General features: G+C 38.9%; 1 protein-coding gene across 3 annotated transcripts; it reads right to left on the bottom strand.

The window, feature by feature from the left end:
* Window positions 1–244: 244 nt before the first annotated feature.
* LOC109057595 (KH domain-containing, RNA-binding, signal transduction-associated protein 1-like) lies at window positions 245–13,473 on the bottom strand. Of its 3 annotated transcripts, XR_006157409.1 has the most exons (11): window positions 13,199–13,458; window positions 11,642–11,763; window positions 8,606–8,722; window positions 8,212–8,358; window positions 7,602–7,738; window positions 7,268–7,475; window positions 7,090–7,157; window positions 5,682–5,740; window positions 4,874–5,062; window positions 2,779–2,840; window positions 245–2,429 (listed from the first exon to the last, which is right to left on the bottom strand). XR_006157409.1 is itself a non-coding variant. In XM_042746048.1 (9 exons), exons 1-9 carry the CDS (start codon window positions 13,290–13,292, stop codon window positions 4,956–4,958), a joined length of 1,059 nt encoding a protein of 352 aa, XP_042601982.1. In that variant the 5' UTR covers window positions 13,293–13,473; the 3' UTR covers window positions 3,805–4,955. The 3 variants fall into 3 exon arrangements, 1 of the variants encoding a protein (XP_042601982.1); XR_006157410.1 differs by lacking the exon at window positions 245–2,429 and having other exon boundaries at window positions 2,778–3,581; XM_042746048.1 differs by lacking the exons at window positions 245–2,429; window positions 2,779–2,840 and having other exon boundaries at window positions 3,805–5,062; window positions 13,199–13,473.
* Window positions 13,474–16,862: the final 3,389 nt, after the last annotated feature.

Consider the following 16,862-nt stretch of genomic DNA (forward strand, 5'->3'; position numbering starts at 1 on the left):
GGAGCCACTGACAACGAAAATGAAGTCAAATTACAGTAGCATTTGATAAAGACGGTAGCTGATTGAGTGCATTGCTTCTTCCTTTAGCAACCAAGTTATTGCACTGTATATTTTATACTGATTTATTTTACTGTAAACCATTGTTGTTTTTGAGTCAATTGTAGTCCATTCTGAAACTCTGAGGAGAACAAGCTATCAAGAGACATGAAGACAAGCTTTGAAAGAGAGACATAGGAGCCACATCTTGAATTCAGTTTTTTTTATTTTTGACATTACAAAACAGGTAAAAACATCTGTGAAGTTAAGTATTCTCATTGTAGGCAAACATAATATGCACGCTGTGTGCGAGTGCTCTTGGATGCACCAACTACCAAACAAGTCTGAATGACTTTCAAATGTAAAGAAAAATTCTGTCCGCTCCCCCAAGTCACCAAACGGTTTCTCTGACCCCAACGGCTTTAGTTTGCTTCTACTAAGATAAGGCCAACAGCTAGGCACTTCAATAAGCTCAAATCCAGTTTAGTTGCACTGTAAATACAGGCTCATCAATCTCCTTAGGAAAACAAAAGAATACAGACTCCTGGCATTGTATTTCATCACTAATCCCAAGCAATTCCCATGGTTTCCCAACATTGTGTTAGGTGTGTCTGCTTATGTGGATGTTGGAAAACATGCAATGGAATGTTACTTTAGCGACAGCCAAGGTGGAGGTGTCCAATTTTTAGTCCTGGAGGGCTACGGATTACTCGAGCCAGACTCCACATAGATGGATTCAATTCATTTTCATCACAGCACACTGAGAGAGACCTTTAGGAGGCTTGGTTATTACCAGCATTTCACACTAAAGGAGGTGGCCAGCGGCCACGGTTCTCCAGGACGTGAGCCAGAAACCGTCACAACTCCTCCCCGTGCACTCAAAACCCTGACTCCCTGGAGAGTGTGTACTGGTTAGGTGGGAAACTAGCAAAATAGCCATGCAGGAAGACAGACAGTCAGTAGTGTAAGCGTTTTGCATTTCATTTGCATTCGAAAAGCCATGCTTCCTGTTTTCAGCATGCACAATGTGTGTTAAGAGGAAAGAGCTGCCAAGCCACAATCCCCCAGTTTCAGACCGCCACACATGCCTTGCACATTACCCCACAGGCATTCCCCCAGCAGCTGTAGGCCATGCATGTCCAATGCAAACAGATATGACCGTGTAAATAAAGACCGATTAAGTGCTCACAGTGGGTTTGAACATTTCCTCCTCCTTGAGAGTAGTTTTCTTTACCCCTTAAGCATCTGTCTAGAAAATGAATTAAATATTTCCATTATCCGCTTTTGCGATTTCTTATTATGGTGAAGTCTGTATACAAACCAGTCAACCTCCTACACATGCACACCCATTTCCAACTGTTGAAACTTGAGCAGTGGCTGATGCTTATTAAAATCTGTGCAGAGGACTGATTTGTTTCTAATGAAATAAGGCATTAGTCCTGTTAACCAGGCAGAAACAGTGGCGGCTCTGCGGGGGGAGGACACACTGTCAGTGGCGGTAATTGGTCAGAATGACAGGCACAAATCCTATGTGTGCTGGGTGGGGGGGTGAGCAAAAGATGGAAGCTACTGTGATATACACTGACAGCAACACATACACAGTGCCAAATACAGCGAGGATTAGAAAACAAAGCAGAATTTATGGAAAGCTCTCAATTAGGGCAAGTAAGACCTTTATCCAGAAGGTAAAAAACGTTAGTATGATTTAGATCAACCGTTACACTATGCTGCAAACCCCGGGAGCTTTTTGTGCTTGGTTCATCAGACGCAAGATTCATTTGTGATTCACACAGACTCCAAGTGAGCTCTGCCAGCATAAACCCATTCAAACATATCTACTCAAGAGCAAGATGAAAATTACCATGGCAATTAACGGACAAAGTCTGTGCTAAGAGATATGGGCTGGACAGCTCCAAATTAGCATGTACGTTCCTCCAAGCGAGGAACCGGGGAAGACATGCTTGTCTTGCAGAATAAAGCACTGGAGTATTGTCTGAGGTAGACGTCTGGAGAGCCCCGACAGAATTTTTTGAGCTTGTTAAAATGATTTCTTGGCCAACATGAGCAGTAGTTGTCAATTTAAAGATGAACATTTCAAGTAAAGTGTGCTTAGAAAGCACTTGATGAGGTGAATGGTATAGAGAAACTTTCAGTACAGAGAAAATGACCTTGCATAATGACTGGAGAGCCAATATAAACACCACCAAGAGCTCATGACTTTTCTGCTTTAACATTAAGAGGTTGCTGGATCAAACGTTAGCCGACAGGACCATCGATTTCTGCCATTCCACAATGTTCAGAAGCTGTTCAGTCAGACTGTCCATGATTCCAAAAGGCAGTTGGTGTTCAAAGGTAAGATTGCTCTTACACTGCGAACAAACGCTTGTCTTTTCCTGTAGGAGAATTACAAGTCGATCAGCAAAGCAAGCAAGATGGAGGAGCACACACACAACACTGAGACATCTAGATAATCTTCCATGATGAGTCCATTCATCACATTAAGCCACTGGAGCTACCAGTAATTACAGAGCTGAGTATATAGTGGAAACCGGAAGCCAGCCCATTAGGGCAGTGCAACTTTGTGCCATTTAGCGCTTCTTGCAGAACATGCAGATTTGGAAAGCTTTGACTCATCAGAATTAAAATGGACTAAAACTACAGAAAACAAACAAAAGTAACAAAACTTTTTTAATGGACGAGCATTGATGCATGTTTTAAGTTTCAGTGGAAAAGATAACTGACCTGAGGAGAGGTCTGACACTCGATTAAATGCTCCATTTCCAGGAATTGCTAGGCATCACAACCTAGGGAAGAAAGAATGCTATGAGCGAACAACCAAACATTGCTATGATAGACTATTTTGTATTGAGGAAGCTCATGCAATCTGCCAAGTTTGAGTCATGCAACTCAAGCTTTTCCAGGTAACTTTTTCAGGTAGGACATTTGTGTTTTTCAATACGTTAAACAATTAAATCGCAAAAGAAAAAAAAACAGGAGCAGCATTACAAACATAGATGGATCAAGATTTGACACTGAGCACTTTTAGCATGAGTTGCATTATAATTCTGCTCTGAAATGTTAGTACAGAAATATTATTATAAGCAAAATCTATTACTGCGTGTTTGTATATATATATTTTTCCACTTTACTTTTATATTTTTAAACGATTGAATCTTTTAAATCATTGCACGCTGTTACCAAACAGTTTTAAGTATATAAATGTAACACTACTCACGTACAAATTTAGGGTTAGGGTTACCTTTACAATGCTGCACTTAAAGTTTAACAGTCCTCTCCTGTCCTCTTTACTAAAAGCAGCCAACTTGTCTTTGCATCAGTCTTGACAAATATGGCCCCTGCATAACTTAACTTTTAAATTCAAATTATTTCAGGCTGTAATACATTTCCCATTCTGAGACCAAAAATAAAATGTCATTCAAGAAAAGTTTAATACATACCCAAGCATCGAATGCTTTAGTTCTCTCTATAGACATTAGGAAGCTATCCAGGTTATTTTAAAGAGCACAGGTCTTACCTCTAGGGTCCTTTTTAAGTATAAAAAGAGAGAGAAACATTAAAGGTGTGCTTTTAATTGTCAAATCAAACACTTTAAACAGACTCCTTTAGTGTAGTTTACGTCTTCAGACTACATGCATTGTTTTAAATTTAAAATCTGTTTTTGAAGAGGAAGAAAGGTTGGAACCGAAGGTTATGAGTTATTTAAAAGGCCATTTCAGATTTTATGAAGACAAAGAAAAATAAACCAGGTTAAAGTTTCATAAAAAACAATCTAGGCTTTATTGACATATGCTGCAAAACATGTTTTGGACAGATTTAGTTACCTATTTAGGCAAGCTTACACAAGTCATTCTGCATTTTATGGAGAGGATACAAATACTAAATGGCAGTAAAGTACAGTTTGGATGTGTTTTTTTTTTCTTTTTCCTTTTTTAAATTATGTACAATAGAGTCAGTTTTAGCTGCAGGATCCCTTTACATAAGAAAGAGATGACCCTTGTGGAGATTGTTGTCCAAATCCTTTTTTAAGCAGTTTGTGCATGCAGTTTATATAGCATGGTGTCATCCATGATAATCTGACTTGTTTGATATTTTTTCCCCCATTAAACATAAGTAGCCAAACATGGGTTATTCTACAGAACAGTTTTGAAAAGTAACATCTTATTTTAACAAATTAAGGATTTGAGGACATTCCATCTCAACAGCGTCTAATTGGGCTATATTTCAAAACTCTAAAGATACAAGGAAAAATATTGAGGCCTAAATTTACATTTACAGCTTTTAAGACTATTTAAATCAAATGAGGAATAATCAATGGCTGTTGGAAATACCATTAAAGACATTTTGCATTTCAGTAATTTATACTCCTTATTACAAAACAGACATTACGTTTAGGGTCTTTTTGATATGCTAGTATTAAACAGAATTTTGAAATGTAGCCTACATGGGAATCTGCAACTGCACCCCAGCAGAGTTTTTAAGGTAACACAAAATTAAAGTGGTGTCCTGAGACACATAAAAAGTGGCTGTACAGTTGTTATGCTTTACCTTTCGGCTAAATACTTTTTCCAATCATTGGAACAAACGTTTACCATGGACAAATGCAAAAAAGCAAGGGTAGGTATGAGCAGAGGAAGAGATACTGGCAAAAACAAAAATAAATCAAACAAACAAAAACAAAAATAAACAGCCATGTTTAAACTCTAATCCTTCTAAAGGTTATGTTGATTCTTGAGGCATTCAAATGCCATTCTGTCGAGTTTCTTTAAAAAAGTCCGGAGTAAAAAACACAAAACCAAAAAAACAAACGGACAATTACTTTTGTCGGGTAGCTTAAAGCGTGAGCTGCCATGGGAGACAGTTGTCATGGCGACGCGTTGGTGACGTTCCACTAATCAGAATTAGTATCGTCCATATGGGTGTTCCCTTAACCCAGGCTTAGTCTGTCTCTGAGTGGTAGCTTTTCCACCGCCAGCAGGGCGCTGTGTCCCGTTCCAGTCATCTTGAGCTGCGGGAGCAAACACAGTGCAAGTGGGTAAAACAACAGCAAGCAAACTATAGCTCACCAAAAGCTATAAATGTAAATAAATGATCTTCACTAAGCCCCAGCAAATCTGTATAAGAATGGTTCTGAACGCAAATTCACAATAATTGTTTAAAAATAAGCCAAAACATTGCTGGTAGGGCACTTGTAATAAAATAAGCATAAAGTAAACTGTGAACATCTATGTGCTGCATCCAGATATGGCTACTTCCATAATACACAGTAGGTCAGAGTACCTGACAAGTGTAGTTTGTCCAAATTCATAGCATTCAGAAAGTCATATTCATACTAAAAAGAATGTCCTTCAACAGTAACAAAGCCTCAAAGCAAATACCTACTAGACGGTATGCGATTTCAGACAGCCTGTGTGACGGGCTTTATTTCCAAATATATAAATATAACACTGGTAAGGACTCGTAGGTAGCAATACTTCTGTAACCATCTTGAAATACAGGAATTGTTCTGCTCAGTAACACCAGTGTTATCAATTGCAACATTGTCCACACCCTTGAAGTAACTATAATAAATGTTTGAAACCATCAGCAACCAGAAACCACCAGCAGGACCAGAAAACTAAACTTACCGTAGTTTTCATAGCCCTCCTGTGTCTCTCCATGTCCGTAGTCATAGTATTCTGGTTCTCTGAAAAAAATATGCAAGCACAAACACTGTTCAAATGATCAACTCTTACACAAGAGAACCTGGCCTGAATTTCCTAAAATAAACTAAGCCAGGGGTTCTCAAAGTCTACATTCAAAGGTCCAAATCTGAATTTATCAACGTCAAAGGACCGGAACAATTGGTTATTACAAATCATGCATAACAAATAAATTTTTTTTATTTATTTTTTAAGTGCCTTTTGCATTCAAAATATATTAATAGCAAGCGCCAAAGTGTCAAAACAATTTAATGGCAGCAATAGAGGTCGACCAATATGGGTTTTTCTCTGGCCGATGCTGATGCCCATATTTAGAAATCAGGGCAGCAGATGGCCAATAGTTAATGTAATTTTTTTGGCTGATATGTTTGAAAGATTTTTTTTTTTCCATCATCTCATAAAAGACAGTATGAGTAAATGTTTATTGCAGGGCACAAGACCTTAATAGTAGTAGCAGCCTAATTCTTAGTAATAATACATGACTCAAAACTCAAGCACCTTCTCAAAACAGTTCTGAAGCTTTGTTTATGTTTGCTGACAGACACCAGTGTTTCCCCAGTAACAGCTGTAATCAAATAAGCGCTGCACTCACAAACGCTGGATAATGAGTTAAAATATTTTTAACGCTACTTTATCTGGCATTACAGGAAAGATGAAATGAAAATGACATCAAAGCTTTTCTGAAGAAGGTCTTTTTTAAAGATACATTCATATAAAAACACCCATGGTGCATTTTGATTTTGAAATGTGCAGTGCTCAGTTTATTCAACCAAGTAGAAGTCTTTTGGGAAATCTATTTGTGTCAGTTTTGATATTGTGAAAATAAATCAATGTATGGAAAATACTGGACACTGCCATAAGTCAAATGGCCATAATCTAAATGCCAAAAAAAAAAAAATATTTTAACTCATTATCCAGCGGTGAAGTGTTGCCTGATTACGTCAAACGCTCACTGAATGTCATGACAACAAATGTCACACAGGAAATCTTTAAATATCTCACCTTCACTATCATTTCAGACCATCTCCAAAAAGACATCAACTTAAATGAGTTACAAGTTTAAAATGCCTTAATCAAAGTAGGAAATATAATTAGTCTCTTGAAATACGAAATGGAGGCAAGGTCCGGATTGAATTCCCTCCGGGTCCAGATCGGAGTCCGGACTTTGAGAAGTGCTGAACTAAGCCAAGAACATTGCCCTTTTAAGACACTGGGATGTTTCCAAAAAGCCTCCATAAACCACAGTAATTATAAGCTAAGCTGCACTTTCCAGGTCCCAAACCAAAAACAATAATAACAACAACAATAATAATAATTTGTACTATTAACTTACGCTTGTGGCTGACTGTAGTAGCTGTCATAGGATTCATAGCCTGCCTCTGTGTAGCTCTCGTCATAAGGCTGAATAAATAAATAAAATAAAATCAATGCACAGCAGCATAAACTTTGAAGATACTAGTGCACTCAACATCTTCAAAGCAAATTCAGAAATATCTAATTAAGAAACATACATATTCTTCGTATGACTCTTGGGTTGGAGGGTGTGGGGGTGGTGGAGGAGGCATCCGCTGAGATGCAGGAGCGGGTGGACGGGCGCGGTTGGAAGCTGCTCCTCTGGGCGGCTGGGCTGATGGTCCTCCTCTACCTGCAGGTGCTCCCCTTGTGGCTCCACCTCGAGGGGGTCCACCACGACCACCACGTGGGGGCATACCACGACCCCTGCAAAGATTAAAAGTGTCAGGTTCTCTCTGCATTAATACCAGTTTTAGAATCTGAATGCTAATCCAGCTTAAACTAAAAATTGCAATTAATCTTTTAAAAAGATGCATGCATTAGTGTGGGTACCTGGGTACTCCAGGAGGAGGAAGACCTCCACGGCCTCTAATTGGGGGCCCTCCTCGGCCTCTGCCCCCGTGTTCTTGACCACCATTTAGAAACTTCATTTCCATGAATTGCTCCTGGCAAATCTCATCCATCATGTCCTGTGAGACAGGCACATAGCTTACTAATATGACACTTTCATCACATCAGGAGATGCAAATGGTAGCTTTCCATAAAATCAGATGCTTAAAGAGCTGGACAACAGCATGAGAAACCTAGACTTGCATGGCTCACATGAGGCCATTAGCACAGCACACAAAGGTTAAAGTCATTTACAGTGGAAACGCACACACAGTTTAGTGAAACCTTTCAGTCATTTAGTTTAGACACAGAAGTGAGCTTGAAAACAACCAATTTATCATTAAATATTAATCTGCTGCCACAGGCAGAGCAAGTGGAGTTACAATCCAACAACGCAGGCGGTTTGGACTTAAACAATGGCCCATTTGGAACTCATAAATCACAGCACTATAAACAGAAAGCTTAGACAAAACACAATATCAGCACTTCACTGCAATGAACATGATCTCTGGGCTGCCCTTCTTGAATCTAGAACAGATTTCTGAGTACTTACAGGGAACAAGAACTTTTTGATCTCCTCCATGGCATGAGCCATTCGCACATATGCCTCAGGAACAGGAGCAAACACCTCAATAAACACGTGAAGCTCCATAGACAAGTGTGCATACTTTGGCTCTCCACTTTTCCTCAAGCCTTCCTCCTAAAAAAAAAAAAAAAAACACAAAGCAGTTCAGCAGATCCAGTTTACCCTTAGTTTGTCATTTAACCTTCATTCACAAAGCAAGACAACCAGAATGTGATGTATCAAATAGCCTAGAATCATCCTTTTAATCCTTTAGAGATTTTAGAGCCATCTTAGAAATCCAGCAACAAAAGTGGGTGCCCCTGGTAAATCGTTCTTGCAAAAATCATTCAAAGTTTTAAAAAGAACCTCAATAACACTTTACCTTGGTTTTGTCCCTCATGGATCCTTTCCCCAGCACAGAGATCTTAGCACCAGTTTCCTCCTGCAGTCTCTTGATTGTGTTCCCCTGAGGTCCAAGGATCTTCCCAACAAAGTTAAACTGCACAAAGCAACAGAAAATTAAATATTAAACCCATATCGTTTGAAGAATTCTACAGTGCCTCACTTAGCCTGACTGAAGTTGTTTTCAAGGACTAAAAACTCAATAGTTTTGATCTCCCTGAACAGGACCAAATTAAATGGAATGCATAGAGATCAAAGGCCAGAGTCGTGCACTGCTCGACACCAAAGCGAGGGGTAACATTAGGCAGTCTGGGAACACACGGATGAGGACACTCAGCTAAATGAGAGGAAAAATCACACTCGGGAGACAACAAAACATCTGTTTCTTTGCACAAAACCAAAGAAAAGCACCACTCGAAAAAAAACAAAGAGCTAAGTCCAACATTTAAAATCAAAGTAACTCTCACGGAGAACCCAAAGCCCCTTTCACAGAGATTACAAATAATACACGGGTAATGTGTCCTGCCAATTGTTCCCGGATCGTTAGATTTTGGTTCATTCACATTGCCAGTGATTTCCCAGAATCTGTGCGTGCATTCACACACAACCCGTAAAGGTCCCGTAATGACACGTGACATCAGGATGTTACGTGTAATGAACGAGTCGAAAACACTAGGCACGTTAACTTTCACTTAAGCTGGCGAACGATCTCAGCTTCAGCACGGATAGTGAGGAAGTAACTGATCTCTGCTTCGTTACAGTTTGCACATATGTTTTCGCCACGAACGTTGATCTGCCTTCAAAACACCTGGTAAAAGAGTTGCACGATAACGTGCGTCATCACTACGACACACCCTTTACGCCATTGGTTCTGTCTTTTGTTCTGTTGTTTTGTTCCTAGGTCCCCAACCCGGGATCGATCCCGGAATCAATCCCGGGACGTGTCAGCATTCACACAGAAGGCGATCCGGCAATTTTCCGGAACCAACGTGCAGTGTGAAAGGGGCTTAAGTGTCTGATGCTTAATACATTTTAGGTATGGGTCACGATTTTCAATTAGTTTATTTATTAATAGAATACTGAATAGGCTGTGTGATTTTTTTTTTTTTGACAATAATTCTCCTAGTTTTCGATGCTGATGTGCTGGTGGTCAAAGACAACAGAAGAACAACACATTGTCTCATGTGCATACTGTAGATTTGAGTCAAGATTTAACCACCAAATCTTTTTCTCAGTGGCTGATTTCCTTCATTCTAGCAGTGGTCCGCCCGTGACAAAACAAGCTCGGGCCAAAAGTAAACACAACTACACTGAGTGCAGACCTGACATACGTACAACAGCTTTCAGCAGGGATCAGCCCATAGAGAAAAGCCGTCTGTCAGCCAGAAGTGTTTTGTAGCGTCAGCTTGGCTCTGGCCCGTTATCTTCTCAGCGTTGCAGAGACTGAACCTATAGTGCTGCATTTCAGCCGGAATCAACCCGAATGTGCTTCTATCTGGGTGTTCTCTGCAGCCGGACTTAAACAGTGAACATACTGCACTCCCGTCTACATGCCAAACATGCTCAGTTTTTGAATAAAAATGAGATAGGTTATTGTTATGAAGAAAGACGTAGGGTTGTAAAAAGATTAAACATTTCCAGTTAATCTGGAAACATTCCAGAAATTTTGTTAACTTTCCAAGATTTTTTGGAATATTCCAGGGATTTTTGGAAAGATTCCAAAAATTTTCCACATCTTTGACCACCTAGATCATGTCCAAACTAATATTCACATAAGTGCCTTTATTCAAGCTCTTCACAATGTTTTAACGCATTTAGACCGTCATTATGGCTTGAGGTGATATTCATAGATGAATAAATTTTTGATTTTCGTTTTAAATTGTTATTAATGTTCATGCTCATTTTTGAAATGGAAATGTACTAGCCTTACGAGCAGTTTATGCTAATCGACGGACCATTATGTTAATAATTGCCATCACTCAGTTATATTATATTAATATGTTTCAGCATGTTACAATCATTATATGGCTTGAGTTAAAATAGCCTTTTCCCTAACGAATTGAACAGTTTGTTAACAAACAGACTGAAAGCGTGAATGATCTTTCTCCGTTTATGGGTGTGCAGCCTATACATGAGTGCATGTGGGGGAGGGGTGCGATTTATGAATAATAATCGAATAATACCCAGCAATTTCCGAATATTACTTTTGCTTGAAATGCCTATCCCTAATACATTTGTGTGCAGCTGACAGGTGTGAGCCAAGTCATAAGCAAAGACCTAACATAATTTGCTGCCTCTAAGACATACACTGTCCACACAATGCACATCCTCAGGACAAGACAGTTTTTAATCAAATCTAAGCAAAAGCTTTATATAACAAGCCGTTCTAAAGAGAAAAAGCACATTTTCAATTGGACTTAAGCTGCATAATCAGTCAAGCAAAACTTGCATACCAATCTGATATTCATTTAATACTAAAAGAAGAGAAAAAAAAAAGAGCTCAAGATTGGATTCTGGGAAGAGGAGGAGAAAAATTAAATGTTACTTTCAGCTAGTCTCAACTGATCTGCCAAGCAAACTTGCAAGGTCAAAGAAAAACACTGCTACTGCTACTCCCTCTAAAACAGCAGTAGACTCAATCAAACGCTCTGATCGCCTCTGGCAGGTAAGCGATTACGGCACCCATACAAAAAAAAAAAAAAACATGCATTTAGAAAATACTTTAAGCCTCTTCATGACAGATTACAGGTCTTTTGCAGGTTTAAACAAATATTGGCAAAATTGTCAAAAATGCCTATTATTTTGCTCTTTAATAGTTCTTTCCAATACTAATGCAATCCTTGTCATGAAATAAGTTCTACTTTCCTTTAATTTTTTGCACCCCTCAAGAATCCTTAGGTGACCTTTGCCTCCACTGAGGTGTTCCACATTCATTCAGCACCAGATGTGAAGCAGCGCACACGTAATCGAGTAAACCGGCACAGCGTGTGTACCTGAATACCACAGTGACACTCACCTTAGGGTACTGTTTGACTGGTATGAGAACCCTTTCCTTCAGTTTGATGTTCTTCTGGGTGAAGAGGTCCAGGTAGCTTTCTGCATCTTTCTCGGTGTCTCCTTTCTCAACCCTCTCGATTTCTAAAAGGCACAAAAAAAATATCAGGCATCAGATTTGAACATTTAAATGCAAAAATTTGAGCATCCTGATACATTTGAAGACACTTTACCAATCATTGCTTAACCATCTATTACATGCATAACAAAACTAAATCACCAGACATTTAAACAAGTTATAATTTCCATCAGGCAACAGGATCATTAATGTATCAGTTTTAAGAATCAAGGTTTAAACCTTAAAAATGGCCATCGCTAATCTCCCTCATTTAAATATGTCTGGATCAGAAGCTTATGTTTACAGGCCTGGAAGATTTCCTCTAGCCATCTCTAGGTCATTTTACATTAATGCCGAATGTACTTCTGAGATTTAAGTGTTTGCTTCAGGTTGCAAAGAAAAATGCTTGCCTCAAAGACACTGGCAACAAACGCCATTAATCAACAGACTCTGCTTTTCACTGCAAGTCTGATGCTAAACAACAACCAAAAACATGCCTCTGCAAAGGTAACTTAAGGAACTGATCTGCTAATATAAGCCACAAGATACAGTTAACCTCCCACTAGACTGATGATATAAGACATGTGGTGAAACGAGGCCAGGAAAAGACATTTCCTACACCAAAAAATCCATTTCATCTCCAGATGTAACACTTCCCACACTAAAGACACATATGGTCCGGAACATGGTTTTTATTACTACGACAAATCTCAAACTTGATGCATTCAGCCGTCTTCAATTTCATTCGATCAGACTTGGACGATTTCATCTACAGCTTTCCAGATCTTTCAGTCTAGACACGAGAGATAAGTGCATGTAGGCTGGGACTTGACGCGTATAAAGAAATGCCACGTTGACCCCCTCAAATACAGAGCCCTCCTTACAAACAAACAAAGGGCAGCAAATCTTATTTAAAAGAAAAAAAAAAGACTAAATCATATGCAATTCTAATATGACAGTCATTCTTTATATCTTATGGAAATTTACTCTAAGTCTAATAACATTAAAAGACTGATTTACTGTGGTAAAGTTGTATAAAACGCGTAATCTGGTCCGAAAGTTTCCACTTCGATGAACGCACGGCGATTAAACCCCAATCCAAAACGCGACTCAAACGCTGCACTGGAGCGGAAACGGGACTGCTGCCCGGGGGAGGATGGGGATAAACTCTACACCACTAAGGGTTTTAATGAAGAAGGATACAAATAAATTATATCATCCGGTAAAAGTGGAGTTTGTCCCACCGAAAAAGCATTAACTACACGCGGAAAACGGCTTCGGTAGCACGTGCCTGGCTCGCCCCCCGCGCGCTGAAGCGAGACTTTGTAACGGTCGCCCCGCGTCCCGCGAACGACTACCCTTGATCCCCAACGTTTCTCTAAATAAAACTACGATTTCTCTACATCGCAACAAGTCCCCGGGTTAGATTCCCACACCTCCTCAAAAAACAACGGCGTTTACCTGCGGTTAGAAGTTTCATGGCGTGCGTGAACGACGCGTCCAGGCTGTCGCGCTCCGCCAGCAGCTGCGGGAGGTATTTGTTCTCATTCTCCATGTTGAGTTTCTTAGTTAAAGAAGGCTTAAACACCAAACGTCCGAGGGCGAAACTATTTCTGTATCCACTTCCTGCAAGAAGTAACACGAGCGGCAGCGGGTGCTGTAACGTTACTGAGTCGCAATGGCTCCTGTTCTCCGGCGCGCGGTTACAGACAGATGAACAAAAGCTGGAGACGAGCGCAAATGACTTGAGCTAGCGGAAATTACGTCACGAAACGAGACGTATGGGACCGCCCACTTTGAAAGTTTATACAAAATTGCATTTTCTTTGGGAAAAGGCTTCCAGTCCCATTTAGTAACACACACACACACACACACACACACACACACACACAAATAACATAAATATATATATATATATATATATATATATATAATATATATATATATATATATATATATATATATATATATATATCTGAAGAGTTCAGATGCAAAAGGCTCTAAGTGCCATCTGAAATTTTCATCTAAAATTAGCATTTTTCTCAGGCTCCTATGTTATGTTCAGTTATTTCACTTTAATCGCAATGAAAAGAACCTATTAATTGCCATTAGAGTGAAAAAAGCCTGGCTCATTTTGGAAGAAATTATGTATCTGAACTCTTCATATATATATACATACATATACACACACACACACACACACACATATACAAACACAATATATTTCTTCTGATATACAATATTAGTGGTGCACTCCTCATACAAAAAAAATATCTGTGTTCTTCCAGTAAATATAAATCTGTTATGCATGAATTAATATACTGTTATGCTGTCTGGTTCTTGGAGACATCCACGAACGTTTGCATAAGCTTCTGGGCTCATCTATGTGCTAAATTATGAAGGAATGGCGCACAGTGCATAATATAATGTTTGCTGCCCCCCACTGGATGAAAATGGAAAATTACTTACTTTCAAGCGTCGGTGGTGAAACATTTCATATGGCCAAATACTATTAAAACTGTAAACGCAAACGTGATCGGTTGCATATCCTTTGATGTATAGATTATAGTTTAGTTAATTTACATGTTTATTTATTAATCACAGTTAGCATAGTCTCATGATCTCTGATCTGTTGGTCTGTTTTGAATTATTAGAGAGCATATGCTGTACTTTTACATTATTGCTATTTTATATGCATCTTTGATGTAAACACAAACGTGCTTGTTTTCCTTCATCTCTTCTACGACAAACACAGCTTCTCTCTGCCAGCGCTGGAGAGCAGTGAGGTCAGCCGTAGCTCAGCATTGCCAGGAGGCCAGTGAAACCTTTTTGTCCAGTGAAAGCTTTCAGAACTGTCACACCTGCTTAGGCCTTTAGCACCACTACCACCAGCCTCCGCTCCCCTTTCCCCCTCAGCCTCGCTCAAGGTTAACACACTCTGTTTGCGCATGTCAGACTATTCAAACTCATAACGAAGTGGCTGCTGACCGCTGTGGCCTTTGAGCTTGGCTAGCGTATATATTCCTCACTTTTTCTTCCCTGCTGCTTTTGTGCTTTGCCTCACTCTTTCTCTTAACAAGGCCATTGTTTAAATTCGCAGAGCCCAGGGTAAATAGTTACAGTAGACTACACCATAAAGGACTTCACAGAGTTAACGTGGTGTGGCGTATTGCTATTTGCTAGCTAAAGCTGTCATTTGCCTAAGCATATAAACATAAATATCATAGGCTATTGTTTATTTATTATTTATAAATAAATAAATGTATCGTTATTTATTCCTTGATGTTTCTTTGATATCTTCTTATTTTAAAAGATAATCAGGTGATTAACCCTCACAAGGTTAATTGTAGAGTGGAACAATCAATATTTGGTAACTAAAGCTGTCATTTGCTTTGGCATATAACAATAAATGTCACAAGCTATTATTTATTTACTTCTATTGCTTTATAATGCTATTTGTTTGTTTATTTCCCTGATCTTATAATAAAAAAAAAAACGTTTGAATATAATCAGGTGAGTTGTTTTGTATCTCATTTTGTTCTCTTAAAATTTCTTTCTCATCTTCTCAGCGCATGCTAGCAGGAAACTTATGATAAAACATTGTGTGACATGAGGCAAACACTTGAAATTTCGTTCAAAAGCTGGTGTAGCAACACATTTAACAAATCCCTTCTGTTCTGTTGGTAACTGGCAAATGGCACATTAATTATGTTTAGAAAACCTACATTCCAAAACAAGTTATAATTTTAGGTACTGAAAACTATAGAAGAACACAGCTTCAGACACACAGCTAGTTCACCATTATCTAATCAATAACTACTATTTTTTTCATACTTCCCGGAGAACTAAGAAGCTATTTACATTATTAATGAGAATAATGCATGATTAATTTTAAAGTGTAGATCATGAAAACCCACTAGTAATGACTCAAGTATTACCAAATCTGTAAGAAGGAATTGCTAATTATTTAGAAATGTATTCTAAAGTGAAAAGCATGACAACTCCTTTGCAGTGATTCAAGTCATTGTAAGCTTTTAAGGTTTTTGTAAGGTTGGGTGGGGGTGGCATACACATAAGTGTATGTAGTTTCTTAGTAGTTATGGTATGAAAAAAAAAACGCTACAGTGCTGTTACTGATTAATTAATCAGAGTTTCTTGTAAGTTCAAAGCAGTTACTATAGAATGTTAATATTGTTTTAAACTTTTGTTCATGTGTTGTTAGTCATTAGTGATATAACAGTAATCTAAATTGTTACTCATACAGTAGCATAATAAACTCACTGAGCAAGTAAATCAAGTGATACGAGAAAAGCTCCCATGGTTTTATTAACTGCTGGTGTGTTGTTTTCCTGATGTTAAAGCTGCACATCGGGCTCTGACTTCACATTGTGAAGCCAATGAATAGTGACTTTTCAAGCCAATTTAGAAGGCAGATCTCAGTGAGGAACTGTTGGACTTGTTTCTCCCAGTGACTCGACATCCCAAACGGAGGTCATTCATCATCTTAATCTCTCTCTCTCTCTGTATCCCTTTAAATGAATTGCATGGATAAAACTGAGAAAGCTTTACAAAGGTAAAAATCAAGATTTAAAAATAACTTCAAACCAAGCAATCAATTTGACCCAAAGGGAAGCTGAATAATGGATTATTTTAAAGAAAATCAGTTAAAATTAGCACTCGGTGTGTTTGATGTGAAATAACTACAGCGCTACTTTTAGAAGGTGCCTGTAACGGCACACTTTTCTACATGTCACAGCTTCACAGGAGCCCAGATAATTAATCAGCACAGGGTTTGATTCCCTTTAACCTGCTTAAGGGCCTCAGGCTAGATCTGTTTCCTGAGAGACCAAAAAAAGCATAAGATAGACTAATGATGCTGGAATAATCACTTCAAGCGAACAACATTTTCAAAGCTTTTCCAAGCAAGCAGCACAAACATGTACACACCGGCTGAGAGTGAAATGCCATGTGTAATGTGCTTTTCCCGCTCTCTCTTTGATCAGTTTCCATAAAGACTGCGTGCCAGTGGCACTTTATCCGCTGCACATTTGAGCTCTGGTTTCACCAGTAGACCTGTAATGATATAGAGAGGTTGGGGGAGGGATGTACGCTGCAGGTTCAGAGT

Source organism: Cyprinus carpio, chromosome B19, assembly GCF_018340385.1.
Source record: "Cyprinus carpio isolate SPL01 chromosome B19, ASM1834038v1, whole genome shotgun sequence".
Taxonomy (NCBI): domain Eukaryota; kingdom Metazoa; phylum Chordata; class Actinopteri; order Cypriniformes; family Cyprinidae; genus Cyprinus; species Cyprinus carpio.

Bases quoted from the DNA above. Each gene is read 5' to 3' on its own strand.
- LOC109057595 (XM_042746048.1), bottom strand. From the start codon at position 13,292: ATGGAGAATGAGAACAAATACCTCCCGCAGCTGCTGGCGGAGCGCGAC. The intron at 11,764-13,198 runs GTAAACGCCGTT...TGTGCCTTTTAG, and splicing joins CATGAAACTTCTAACCGCAG to AAATCGAGAGGGTTGAGAAA. The intron at 8,723-11,641 runs GTGAGTGTCACT...TGCTTTGTGCAG, and splicing joins CAGTCAAACAGTACCCTAAG to TTTAACTTTGTTGGGAAGAT.